Source organism: Sminthopsis crassicaudata, chromosome 3, assembly GCF_048593235.1.
Source record: "Sminthopsis crassicaudata isolate SCR6 chromosome 3, ASM4859323v1, whole genome shotgun sequence".
Lineage (NCBI taxonomy): Eukaryota > Metazoa > Chordata > Mammalia > Dasyuromorphia > Dasyuridae > Sminthopsis > Sminthopsis crassicaudata.
This window is the reverse complement of record NC_133619.1, coordinates 559,232,557-559,245,512: the sequence shown is the minus strand read 5'-3', so window position 1 is coordinate 559,245,512 and position 12,956 is coordinate 559,232,557. Positions and strand designations below refer to the sequence as shown.

The following is a 12,956-nucleotide window of genomic DNA, read 5'->3' as shown; positions in this document are numbered from 1 at the left end:
CTTCAAGAAAGTCTTGAGGTCCATAAGTTGCAGAGCAAGTATTCATTTGCATTGCTAGAAGGAATTTCTTTACCTAGAAATTCTTTATACTATCCGAAACTAGTAAAAAAAAAATAAATAAATAAAAGCATCAATAGATGTGTATGCATGCAATACATGGACGAATATAAATACATTCTTTATGTGGCTGTCTCTCACAGCATAAAGTAAGCAACAAGTATAGGTTTGCACAGTATTGTCAGAACAGAGAAGCATGCCATGAATGTGACTATTGGTTTTCCAATATTTCCAGATATTTCCAAACAGAAACATTCATCTCCTCACTAGTCATTTCCACCCTCTCCATCCACTCCATTCATTAATATGATATTGATCTATTTGCATAAATCATATTATATACATATACATATTGTACATATATTAGCATATAATAATACTGTGTGCCCCAGTACAGATATATCTCCCTAGCACAAACATATTGACAATTCTCCAATATCCTCTACCACAAAAGTAAATTAGAAGATATTACAAAATCGTTTAGTTATGCTTTTGCTATTATTAATATGCATTTTAATGTGTCATTGGTAAGTAATTATAACCTGATTCGGTTGGCATTTTTCCGTGCAGATTAAGTATAATAATTTGTCCTCCATTCTACACTTGCACTGTTCCTTTTCATGGGATGTAGAATATTATGTTTTCTATATGAACATGAAATATACCTCCCATTTATCTTCTCTTAAACATTCACCATGGAGGCAAGGGGTGGAATAGGAATGAATAAAAGAATATTGATGTCATCAATTTCCTTTAACAACCCAGACAAGGCAAATCTCACTAATTTTGGAAGACAGCACATGGTAATAGAAAGACTACAGGACTGGTAATGAGATTATGTATTCTACTGATTCAGGCAGGTCACTTCTCCTGAGCCTCAGTTTTCTCACCTGAAAAAAAAAAAAAAAGAGGTTGGGCTAGATAATTGCTCAAGTCTTCTGGCGCTAACAGTCTGTGATTTGTTTGTTTTCATTCCTAGCTCTAATGGTAAGTCGGTCACCTGGGCTCAGAATGAGAAGAGCAGCCGTGGGCAGCACCTCTGGCAGAGATTGTCCGTCCACATCAACAAAAAAGAAAGCCCCAACCAGACAGCAGTGATCAAACCCTTCTCCAAAAGCACAGACAGCAGATTTGGCGGCAGCGCCTTCCCGGAGTCCAGCACCAAGATGCTGTACGATGTTTCAGAAGTAGAAGAGCACTACCCCGCCCAGTACCGACCCCAGACTCCCTCTCCGGTCAGCACAGTGAGCCAGCCTGCAGGGTCCGCGAGTCGCACAGACGACGATATCCCATCGTTGCACTCGGAACACGCGCAGCGGAGCAGCTCCTCTCAGGGTTCCCTGATGGAGCAGATCAGCAGCGTGGTGACTCGCTTCACCGCCAACATCAGCGAGCTGAACTCCATGATGCTGTCAACGGCTTCCCCGGGCACTATGGTGACCGCCCCTCTTTGCTCTTCCTACCTGATCCCCAAAGAGATGCAGCTTCCTACCACCATGACCACTTTTGCTGAAATACAACCTCTCCCTTCCATTGAGGTGAATGGTGGGGCGTCCAGTAAAACCCCACCAGGAGGAGGTGCTGGAAAAGAGAATGCACCTGAGACATCAGCTGTAATCAAGCAAGATCTGGAGGAGTTGGTGGCTTTGACGCCCCCTTCCCCTTTTAGAGACTCAGTGGATTCTGGGAGCACTTCTCCTAACTCCCCAGTGTCTGAATCGGCCCTCTGTATCCCATCATCTCCAAAATATGACACACTTATCATAAGAGATTACACTCAGAGCTCTTCTTCTTTGTGAATGTAATTTGAGACCACACTGGATCCTGGCAGTGATGATCAGGCAGAGACAGAAGCAAGCCTTCAAGATCTCTAGTGTTTGCACAGAGGCAGTGATGAGCATTGGTCACCTGATTAAGAACTGAGGTGGAAGGCAGACATTACATCAGTAATGGAAACATCAGATCTTTGTGCTATTTAAAAAAATCTAATGGCAGATTTTCTTCCAGTGGCCTTAGAAAACATGGGCTTTTAAGAAACACTGCTTCTACTTTAGAAAGCTGATAAGTCTGTTATAACACTTACCAAGTGCTTTGTTTTAGGGTAGCAATGAACTCTGTGTACAGTATGTGAGAAAAAAATAGATTGTAAGCTACTGTTAAAAAAAAAAAGTTTTGTCTGTTTACTTTGATTTTTATCCCAGAAGTGATCTTTTATCAAGAACAGAAGAACAAATATGAATGTACATTTTCTAAAAGACTCAAAATCTGGGACCAAAATGTCAAGCGCTTTCTCTCTCTCTCTCTCTCTCTCTCTCTCTCTCTCTCTCTCTCTCTCTCTCTCTCTCTCTCTCTCTCTCTCTCTCTCTTTTCTTTTCTTTTCTTTTCTTTTCTCTTTCTTTCCTGTGAAGATCTTGAAAAGCAGTTACTTCAGTTGAGTAAATTAAAAAATCCTCCGAAGTGTGTGTCCCAAGCATGATATACAACTGGAGAATAATACTCTACAGTGAATACTAACTATACGACTTAGGGCTCTACTAGACTTCTCTTTAACTTACCAATTTGGTTCTGAAATCCTCTTCCAGAAATCTCCATTGGAGGTTGACCCTAGTTGCATTGGATTCACCTCCATTAGCCAACAAAACCAATGGAAGATTTCCTGACTATTCAGACTATTCACCATGTTGCCAATCAATACTGGAGTAGCAAAAAACAAACAAACAAACAAACAAAAACATTTTCTGGAATACCATTTTGTAATTCCCTTCTTTGGGCACATCATGCAGCTAGGGATTCTCTTCCTAGCAGCATTCCTGAGCTCTAGCCTCCTGTCTCCTGGATGGAATGTCACACATTTTTATGAATGCTGTTTCATTAGCATTGCCAGCTAAAATAGGCATTCAGGCTTCCTCATTCCCTGCTTGCAAGAACCTGAAACACACTCGAGGAGTTTCTCAGCTCAAACTTTTGAAATAAGACTACTGGGGATGGTGGCCCATAAATCCAATGAAGACGTTGCAACAATTGAAGGAACTGTCGCTGAAGAAGTTATCAAGATCATAAATACACTGGAAATAAACAACTACATTAAGGTCGGCTTAATGGAGAGTGTATGACTCCAATAAGCTATGATTTTAACTTTTCTTGGCTGCTCATACATTGCAGCTATGAACTGTGACAAAAAGTAGATTTTCAAAGCAATACAGAGTAAATGTTAAAAACAGAAACTGTAGAGAGTTTGAATCAATATGGTCTTTCTTGGTTTCTTAGTCTCTTGTGGAAGTTGGAAGGAAATTACTCATGTTTTTCTTTTTGAAATAATCATTAGAATGGGTTAGTTGCACTTCTTACTGTCACTGCACTTTTAAATATATGCAGGGATAAGAGTGAAAGTTTGACTAGAAACAAATGAATTTTTATGGGCATCAACCTTACTCAAGCCCTAAATATAACATCCTTCCTCATTCCTTTTTCTGTACAGCTATCCTCAGGTGCCAAACATTGTACTTTATATCAAGATAGCATTATCTGAGAGGTGTGTGACTGCAATTTAAATGTGAGCGGTCCCAGACTTATATTGAAAATAGATGGATCGGTGTATAGATGGATAGATGGATAGCCAAAGAGGAAGAACACATATAATAAAAACAACACGTAGGTGGAAAAAAATTTCCCCTTTGAGATCATCATTTCATATTTGAACTTTTGCTCCAATATTCCAAAATATCTGCGATTTTATCAATAGGGTATTTCTTCCAACCGTAAAGGTTATAACATATTCATTTCTAGACATCCTGTATGATTTTCATATGTGTCACTCCTCCCAACACACAAAATCAAAATTTAATAGGTATTAATTTATTTTCAATAAACAATGCTCCATAAAATTGTTTGAAAACTAAAAGCACATACATTACAGCATGTGATTTACTTTTTTAAAAAAGATATGAATAATATACTAGACCTCCCTCTTCTCAATCTTTATATTCATTTTCAAACAAAACCCTCAAATGCCTTGGGATGGTTCGGAGATAGTGCTACTAGGACAACCTGATGTCAAGTGGGTAGGTAGTCCAAGTCTCTGCAAAAAATCAGATTTAAGGATTTGAAGAAGTGCATGTGAAATAAAGACAAACATGCTGAGAAAGCAACCTCCTGAATCCTTGTCCAAAAGAAGGATATTCAGTTGTATGGATTGCTATCTCTACGTAGTCATTTAGTCTTCTTCTGAATCACATTCATTTATCTACTATTTTTTTTATTCTTTCACTCAATAATTATTCATATTTCTCTTTAATCCCAAATCAATTGTCTAATAGATTCATCAAATTTGAACAATACAAAGATACTTCTTTTTCAATTTTTTCCAATTATGAATATGTTTTCATAACTCTTAGCTAATATAGTTCCTAAAAATGCTCAGTGAAATATGAAATGTGACAAAATGTGTGTATGTGTACATATATTTATATATGAATCATTTAATGCAAATAAATTCCCATCTAATCTAAGAATTCCATAATTAATAATATTTCCAGTTGGTTAAACTTCTTTCATAACTATTTGTTAGCTTATTTCCTAAAATGATGTTTGATACTGTGAGGAACTTAAGAAAATTAAGTATGCATATGTGTAATTTAATGCAAATATATTTCCATCCAAGAATGTTACAATAAATCACATTCAAATAAATCACACTTCTATCGTAACTCTTTGTTAGATTACTTCCTAAAACAGTGTTCAATGCAATGAGGAACCAAGAAAAATATATGCATTCAAATAATTTAAAGCAAACAAGTTCCCAAATAAAACTTCCATAATGAATCCCATTTTCAAGTAACTATAAAGATGAAGATATGTTTTCCAGTGAGTGCAAAGCAAAATGGCCTGTTCTCTGAATTTGAATGTTTGTTTTGACAACTTCCATATCTAATAGAATAACTATGATTCTTCATATGATAAATTAGTAAATTATTCCTTCTGTGATAAAGAATAAATTTCTTCATGGTTAGATGCTGAAGTCAAGGTAATAAATACAAAATGCTCGGTAGACTCAGAATTTTATTAGAACTGGAATGTGAGTTACACTTGTAGATGGGAGTATCCTGGTTACTTGACCTTATTAGAATTATTTAGTTTCCCAGATAAAAATAGTATCTCAAGTGTGTAATAGTGTTCTAGTTAGGACCAACAGTACTATACATTGTAAAAAGTTCAAGGACTATGTATTGTCATTATTCTCTAAGAAAAGTCATTGAAAAAAAGAGCTTGGTCCCATAATGAAAAAATGGGATCAAATGGTTAGTGAGAAGGAGTTATATTCCAGTAAAGGAGCACATTGTGAGATCAATGTCTAAAATGTTGCCAATTTTACATAAGATAAGGATGTATGAGAAAAGCCTAGTATAATTTCCTTAAAATGGGGCAACTAGGTGGAGCGGTGGATGGAGCACTGATGTTGGAGTCAAGTGGTCCTGAGTTTCAATCTGCTGTCAAACACTTACTAGCTATGTGATCCTTATTGCCTCCATAAGAATTTTTTTTTAATTTCCGTGAAACAAGTACAAGAAAAAAAGTAGAATCCTTGATCATCCTAGTTTTCCCCAAGCTACTCCTCTTACTAACAGTTTTCCTCATTTTGAGAAAAACAGAAAGGTAATTTAAAGTCCACAAATGAGTCAGATAATAGTTGTGTGGCAATTTTACAACTTGATTCAAAACTAGCAATGAAAACTTGCTTTTCCAGAACAAAAGAATCTTCTGTGCTAGTCTCCCAACATAGCCTGCATATACTGGAGGCTTAAATGGTGTCATCAGAGTTCACTATGAGCAGCAAATTCTTAATAACACTCAAGCTGTCAAAATCTCTGTGGTTGCCATTTATAATTTTATACTGTGAAAAAAAAATCCAGATCAATGAAAGCTTAAGATGAATCAGTATTCGCTTTGGTGATGAAATGGTGCCTGGGAGTGATTTCTCTTTCCTGGGGGAGGAGACAGCAGGCACACTGTGGAGTGGCTGAATTTCACTGATCTGGCAAATGTGAACAAATATACTATGTATATTCTATGTACTTCTTGGATTCCATGGCAGCTGCTAGTGTGTTTGTAATTAGAAATCTATAGAGAATATAGATGTTTTAGACAGATGGTGCCAATTCTCAAAGATTTGTGTGGGCTATAAGTGCTTGTAATTAATATAATTATTTTGGGGCTAATAACTTACAATGGATTTGGTTTTGAACATTGTGTGGCCGTATGTTCTTTTTATGTTGTTGCTGCTTATATACTATTAAGACAATAGCGAATGTACAGTTCTTTTGATGTGAATTGCAAATGAGTTTTTTCATAAAATTTGACATTTTTATCAGCTCTGTTTTGCTTTGTACTTGTATAAATGTACTTTATTTTAGCATTTTAAGGATACATTTGCTTGTTTTTCAGTTGTCTACATCATGTTATAATTGGTGTTTGTGTAGAGTCGGGTACTTTTTAAACAGTATTAAAAAAAAGCAAACCTGTGCTATGACTGTTTTTTTTTTCCCACCAATGATTTAAAATATAGCTTAATGTTGTTTTCCAAGAGCCAAAAGGGCCATAACACTCATTAAGTTTTGGATTAATCTCACATCTAATTATTTCAAGATGAAATATATTTATCGATTGGTTTCATAAATCTTTTTGCATTCTCCATGAGTACTTATATAGTCAGAGTAAAATAAACTAAAATGAAAGTGTCAGTTTCTCCTCCTCAAGGTATACACATTTGTGGAAAGTACTGCTCTGGGGATGTTTGGTATAATATTTAAATGTGGCAATGTTACTTAATTAAGGCAGTGTAGGTTTTCCCTCCACTATTAAAGTTTACAGGCCCCTTATGACTTAGAAGATACTTTTATTTTGGCAATCATCATCTTTCTTCTGAACTGATAAACATCAAACTTATTAAACTGGGTTTTGGATGACATAAAATCTCCCTGTCCTAACCTTAGAAATGAATAATTACAAGATTAATAGACTTGTCCAGAGAATGACCTTTTTATTATATCATAATTTGCAAGATTCTTAATTTAGCACCAAGTCAAAAGAATATGAAAGAATGGGAATTTCTTGAAAAGTATTCCAACTTATTTCCAAACAAACAAATTTTAGGTTCAAAAGAAGAATTAAAAACAGCTTCAGACAGTTATATAGAATCATGGAATTTTAGCTGAAAGGAGTCTCAGAAGCCAAGTGTTTCAAACAAAACTATATAATTTCTTTTCAACATATCTGTCAAATGGTCATCTATCCTTTGAGCAAGCACATTCCATGAAAAGGAACCCACTACCTCTTGGGGCAGTTCATTCCATTTCTGAGAAACTCCAATTGTTAATGTTTTTTCCCCTTATACAAATCCTATATCTGCATCCTTATAGCTTCTGCCCATTGTTCATAGTTCTATTTTCTAAGGACAAGAAGAACATTTCTCTTTTATTTCATAGCCTTTCCACAAAATGTGATTTATTACAGAAGGAATCAGAATTTTTTGCTTTTCTCACTACTCACTACCTTAGCACAGTGACTATCATTAAGAAAATGTTTAATAAATATGTATTGATAGATGATACATGAAAACAGCTATCATACACCCGTCATTTTTTATTCAAACTAAAAATTCTAGATATTTTAAATTAATCTTGGTTTTAAATATTGTCACTATTCAAGTTACCCTCTTATGCTTGTGCTCCAGTGTTTTTATGACTTTCTTAAAATGAAGTTCCCAGATTGAGTATAATGCATCCCATATGGTATGGCAAGAGCAAAGAGGATTAGAATAAGCACCCTCAGTGCTTCTTGAGCGTCATGTCACATTGTTAATGAATATTGAGGTTTCTACTTATTAAAACCACCACATATATTCTGGACCATATTTTCTTTAGATAGGCTGGAAACGTAAATTAATAATCTCCCATGATGTAACATTGTTCTGGGGACAAGGGGAGGTCTCAGTGAATGTTTATCAGGTTTATTTTCAGATGCTCCTAAATGGTCTTCCATACTTCAATAGTGTGAGCCATGTGAAGTTATTTAAATTTATTACCAAATGAACAGACATGCTTCATGTGATCTATAATGTATATAGACACATAAAATTATAAATCCAGTGCTTAACATTAAGCAAAATGTTTTTGATGTTTAAACTTCAACAAAAATCCAAACACCGTAAAACATGTGCTAGAAATTTATATGTAACTTTTTCTAGATGATGCTGATTGTCTTGGTAAATTAAAATGTATACCTGTGGAAGATCAATTTTTTTGATTAATCTAATATTGAAAATCAAACTTCTTCAGGTTAAAGTTGAACATTAAGTAATGATATCTCATTCATGAATATTAAATGAAATGCATGTTTAAAGATTAAATGCTTGTGTCTAATAATGTACATAATTTTTTTTCACTTATAATCAATCCAATAAGAATTTATTAAGTAACTATAGAATGCAGCGCTAGGAATTGAGAAAGATACAAAGATTAGGTGAATTATACTCTGCTCTCAGGGTCTTGTAGAGGGATAGGCATACCAATAAGAAATGCATAACTTAATTGCAAAAAATTCTATGTGGAATTGAAGGTCAAAAGGTCATTATAAAATTGGAAGATAAAAGATTACTTCCTAGAGGAGTTTGAATTTTACTTGGAAGTAAGAAATATAAAGTAATTCAACAGCTGCATGAATAAGTCTATTACTGACAGAAAAAAGCAAAGTATGCTAATTTATCAACATTTTTCTATAATTAGTTTTTAATTTGTGGAATCCTATTAATGTTCAATCCTATTGTTTTCCAGGTGTTGAGGTCTTTAGAGAGGTTTTAGAAATAAGCTTTAATGTCAAAATTAACAGAACTGAGCCCAGATTCAAATAATTATTTTTATAAAGATAGGCTACATTTAAAATAGGATCTGTTCAAATTAATGGGATACTAATAGTTAATCCTAATCCAAACCCTAAATTTATGAAGGAAGGATGTCAAGGGAAGAAGGCAGTAGAGAAATATCATGTAATTCTAGATGTTTGTGAGAAACATTCTCAAACTAATATCTTGAGACAGACTAGGTAAGTAATGGTGTGTGCATTCAACCATCACAATGAATAGCTTTGATAACAAGAAGCACTTTTGCAGAACATTTCAGATTACTTAAGCAAAATTGCTAATAAGAGAGTTATAATAGTTGTTTTATATGTAGTGAAAAGCTTTTAAATACATTTGGGAAAAGATTATTTCACTAAAATTATTTCAGACATTGATTAAAAATTTAATGGGTCATGTCTTGGACCAGAAATATAGCCCTTATCTAGACTAAATTGACAATTTTCAAAGCTAACCCTTTCATTTCTCAGCTTACTTTGTATGCCTCAAGCATTACTTACATCCAAGACTTTCTTCAATTACTTAGAATTATCCACTTAAGAAACCTAGAGTCAAATCTCTTACAATTAATAATTCTCAGTCACTTTCTTCGGTTGTTTATTAATTCCTTCTTCCCTCAGTTATTTTTCTTGGGTGTCTATCTGCATTCTCACATTTCCTCTCAATTAAAGACAAGTTTAATCACCCCCACAAATTTGTTTGTTTCCAGACATACTCTCGGGTCTCAGTTCCACAAATCATATGCTCACTATATTTTTTGACTTGAGTTGTATATTTATGATATCATAAAAACATTATAGGTCAGTGAAGATATCTCAACCCAATAATTCATTTCATGTGTCTCATCAAGAAGCAAAACTTTTCAGGTCACACACACACACACACACACACACACACACACACACACGTGTGTGTGTGTATATATATATATATATATATACATATATATATGTGTATATATATATATATACGTGTGTGTGTGTTCAAAAAATTTATTAGCATTTATTATTTGCAAGGGCACTGTCATGGGGTATAAGAGAAAAAGCAAAGATCAATAAGCAGGGCCTTCTCTAAAGGAGTCTGATATCTGTTTGGGGAAAGGGAATATTATATCATTTAAAACATCAAACTAACCTATAACAATTAATACAGACTCCTAGACTACCAATGAAAATTAGCAAAGGAAGAAAAGAAGGAGGGAGAAAGAACATATTGCAATCATTCATATTTCAATTTGGTAAGAAATTGTGACAAGAAAAGACATTTTCTTCCTTTATTCATACATTTTTTGGAATACTAGGCAAGGAGAAACATCAGGTAGGATACAAAGAAGTATATGTTTTTGAGACAAGTGATCTTAAAAGACCTATTTCCCCACAAGTAATTATGACATACCCAAAATAAATTGTAATTCTGTTCACAACTGCTTAATTGCTTGGTTCTAGAAATTTACTGGGTTCAGAAAAGGAGAATCAGTGTTTTTTTCTATTCATCTGTTATTGGCTATTCCAAGGTGAGGAGGGATTACAATCCAGACATATGGATATCACATGTAAAGACCACATCATATAACCAGCTAGCAAGTGAATTTGGAAGAAGTTTCTGAGGTTCAATAAGTTTAAATGACTTGATCAAGGTCACATAGCTAGTACAGAGGCAGGATCAGAATTCAAGTTTTCTTTAATTGTTCAGCCTCCTATATATTATGGCATCAGCATTATCTTTTTAGGAAAATGGGAATAAGATTGTAGAAGTCTAAGCTGAGGACATTGTATTTTCTGCTAGAGGCCATAGGGATTTTTTAAAAGATTTTTGCTAGAGGAATGATATAGTAGAAGTGTTTTAGGAATATAAATGTGTCAATTATGTGAAGAAGGAAAGAAAGAAAAAGGGTAGACTAGAAGCAGAAGACCAATTAAAAAGTTATTAACAATAATCTTGAGGGGAAGGGAGAACTTGAACTATGGTATTAAAGAGGGAAGACACTAGAAACAAGGAGATAAATTAGAACCTCTTATAATACCTAGGAAATGATAAAATAAGGATTTTTATGCTTAATGGTAATTTTTTTCAATTACATGTAAAGATAGTTTTCAACATTTATTTTTGTAAGATGTTGAGTTCCAATATTTTCTTCCTTCCTCTGTCCCTTTTCCACCCTCCAAGATAGCAAACAATTTAAGGGAGGTTTTAGATGACAATTATATTAATCATATTCCCATGCTTACATGTACATGTTAGTCATGTTGTGAAAAAATAGAATCAGAAGAAAAAGGGAAAAGCCATGAGAGAAAAAAAACAAAAAATGGAGGGGGAATAAATATAATATGCTTTGATGTACATTCAGAATCCATAGTTCTTTCTCTGGATGTGAGTAACATTTTCTATCAGGAATCATTTAGAATTGACTTGATCAGTGCATTGCTGAGAAAAGCTAAGTCTATCATAATTGATCATTGCACTGTGTTGTTGTTACTGTGTAATGTTCCCCTGGTTCTGTGTACTTTACTGAGCATCAGTTCATCTGAGTTTTTCCAGGTTTTTCCAAAAACCCACTTGTTCATCATTTCTTATGGCACAATAGTATTCTGTTGCATTTATATACTACAACTTGTTCAGTCATTCCCCAATTAATGGGTGTCTTGTCAATTTCTAATTCTTTGCCACCACAAAAGTGTTTCTATAAATATTTTTGTACAAATGGGTCCTTTTTTATAAACTCTTTGGGATACAGACCTAATAGTGGTAGTGTTGGACCAAAGGGTATGTGCAGTTATATAACTCTTTGGACAAAGCTTCAAATTGCTCTCCAGAATGATTGGCTCAGGTTTCTCATATTTTCTCCAATATTTATCATTTTTCTTTTCTGTCCTATAAATCAATCTGATAGGTATGAAATGATACCTCAGAATTGTTTTAATTTGCATTTCTCAAATCAATAGTGATTTAGAGCATTTTTATATGATTATAAGTAGGTTTAATTTCTTCATTTGAAAACTGTCCATCCATACCTTTGACCATTTATCAATTGGGGACACAATAAGCATTCTTTTAGTAACAATGTGAGAACTAAAGAAAAAACATCTTAGGATATTAAAGTTATTTATTAAATTTTTCTGTCATTATGACTCCATTTTATAAGAGCAGATAAACAAATGTCAAAATCTGAGCCAACATGACTGAAACATCAATTGAGTTCTCAAAAATGTCCACAGGAACAGAAAAATTCATCACTTAAAGAATTTATAAGAAAACTGTGCTTTCCCTACAGAAGAATAGAAAATTAATTTCAACCTAGATCTTAATTAATTTGTTTTTCTTGAAGACTACCAGGTCCTATATATATTATCAAAGTTTCTTAGGTATGCTTTTTTTGTAATACACTATATACATATATGTACACATTTATACATAGATATGTTTATATATATATTATATCTATTATTGTGTCACTATATATGTATATATACATATTGTAGGCTTATTATATATATATTATGGCATTATACATATATTTATATACTCTAGTATATATATATATATATATATATATATATATATATATATAAAACTTCTATAATGTATGTGTATATACTTTCCTATTATATATAAATGCATATACACATTTTTGTAGATTATATATAATAAAAGTTATATAATGTATTGTACATACATATATAGTTATACATGTGAATATGTGTATGTAAATATTTATAAAATATATTAATACACACACAAATACTTAGACACATAATAGAAGGATAATAAGTTGGCAAAGATAACTCTAGATTCGCAATCAAGAATACCAAAATTAAATTTCTTTCCCTCAGAACTTACAAATTGTATGTATTATAGCAAATTAATTAAGCTTTGTGAGTCTCAATTTCTTCACATAGAAACTGGAAATAAGATATTCCCTAAAATAATTATTTCATAGGATGATTGAGAATAAAATGAAATAAATAGATAGAATACTTTGTAAAATTTA

The 12,956-nt window shown here is 33.3% G+C and overlaps 1 protein-coding gene across 4 annotated transcripts in view; it reads left to right on the top strand.

Annotated features, from left to right (window-relative positions):
• The window catches only part of GRM5 (glutamate metabotropic receptor 5), a 696,817-nt gene extending 690,241 nt beyond the window's left edge, over positions 1-6,576 (top strand). For all 4 annotated transcript variants that reach the window (XM_074304687.1, XM_074304689.1, XM_074304688.1 and 1 more), the window contains one exon: positions 1,037-6,576. In XM_074304687.1, the coding sequence (XP_074160788.1) occupies positions 1,037-1,856 (820 nt within the window). In that variant the 3' untranslated portion in view covers positions 1,857-6,576. The remainder of the gene's footprint in view (positions 1-1,036) is intronic.
• The last annotated feature ends 6,380 nt before the right edge of the window (positions 6,577-12,956 follow it).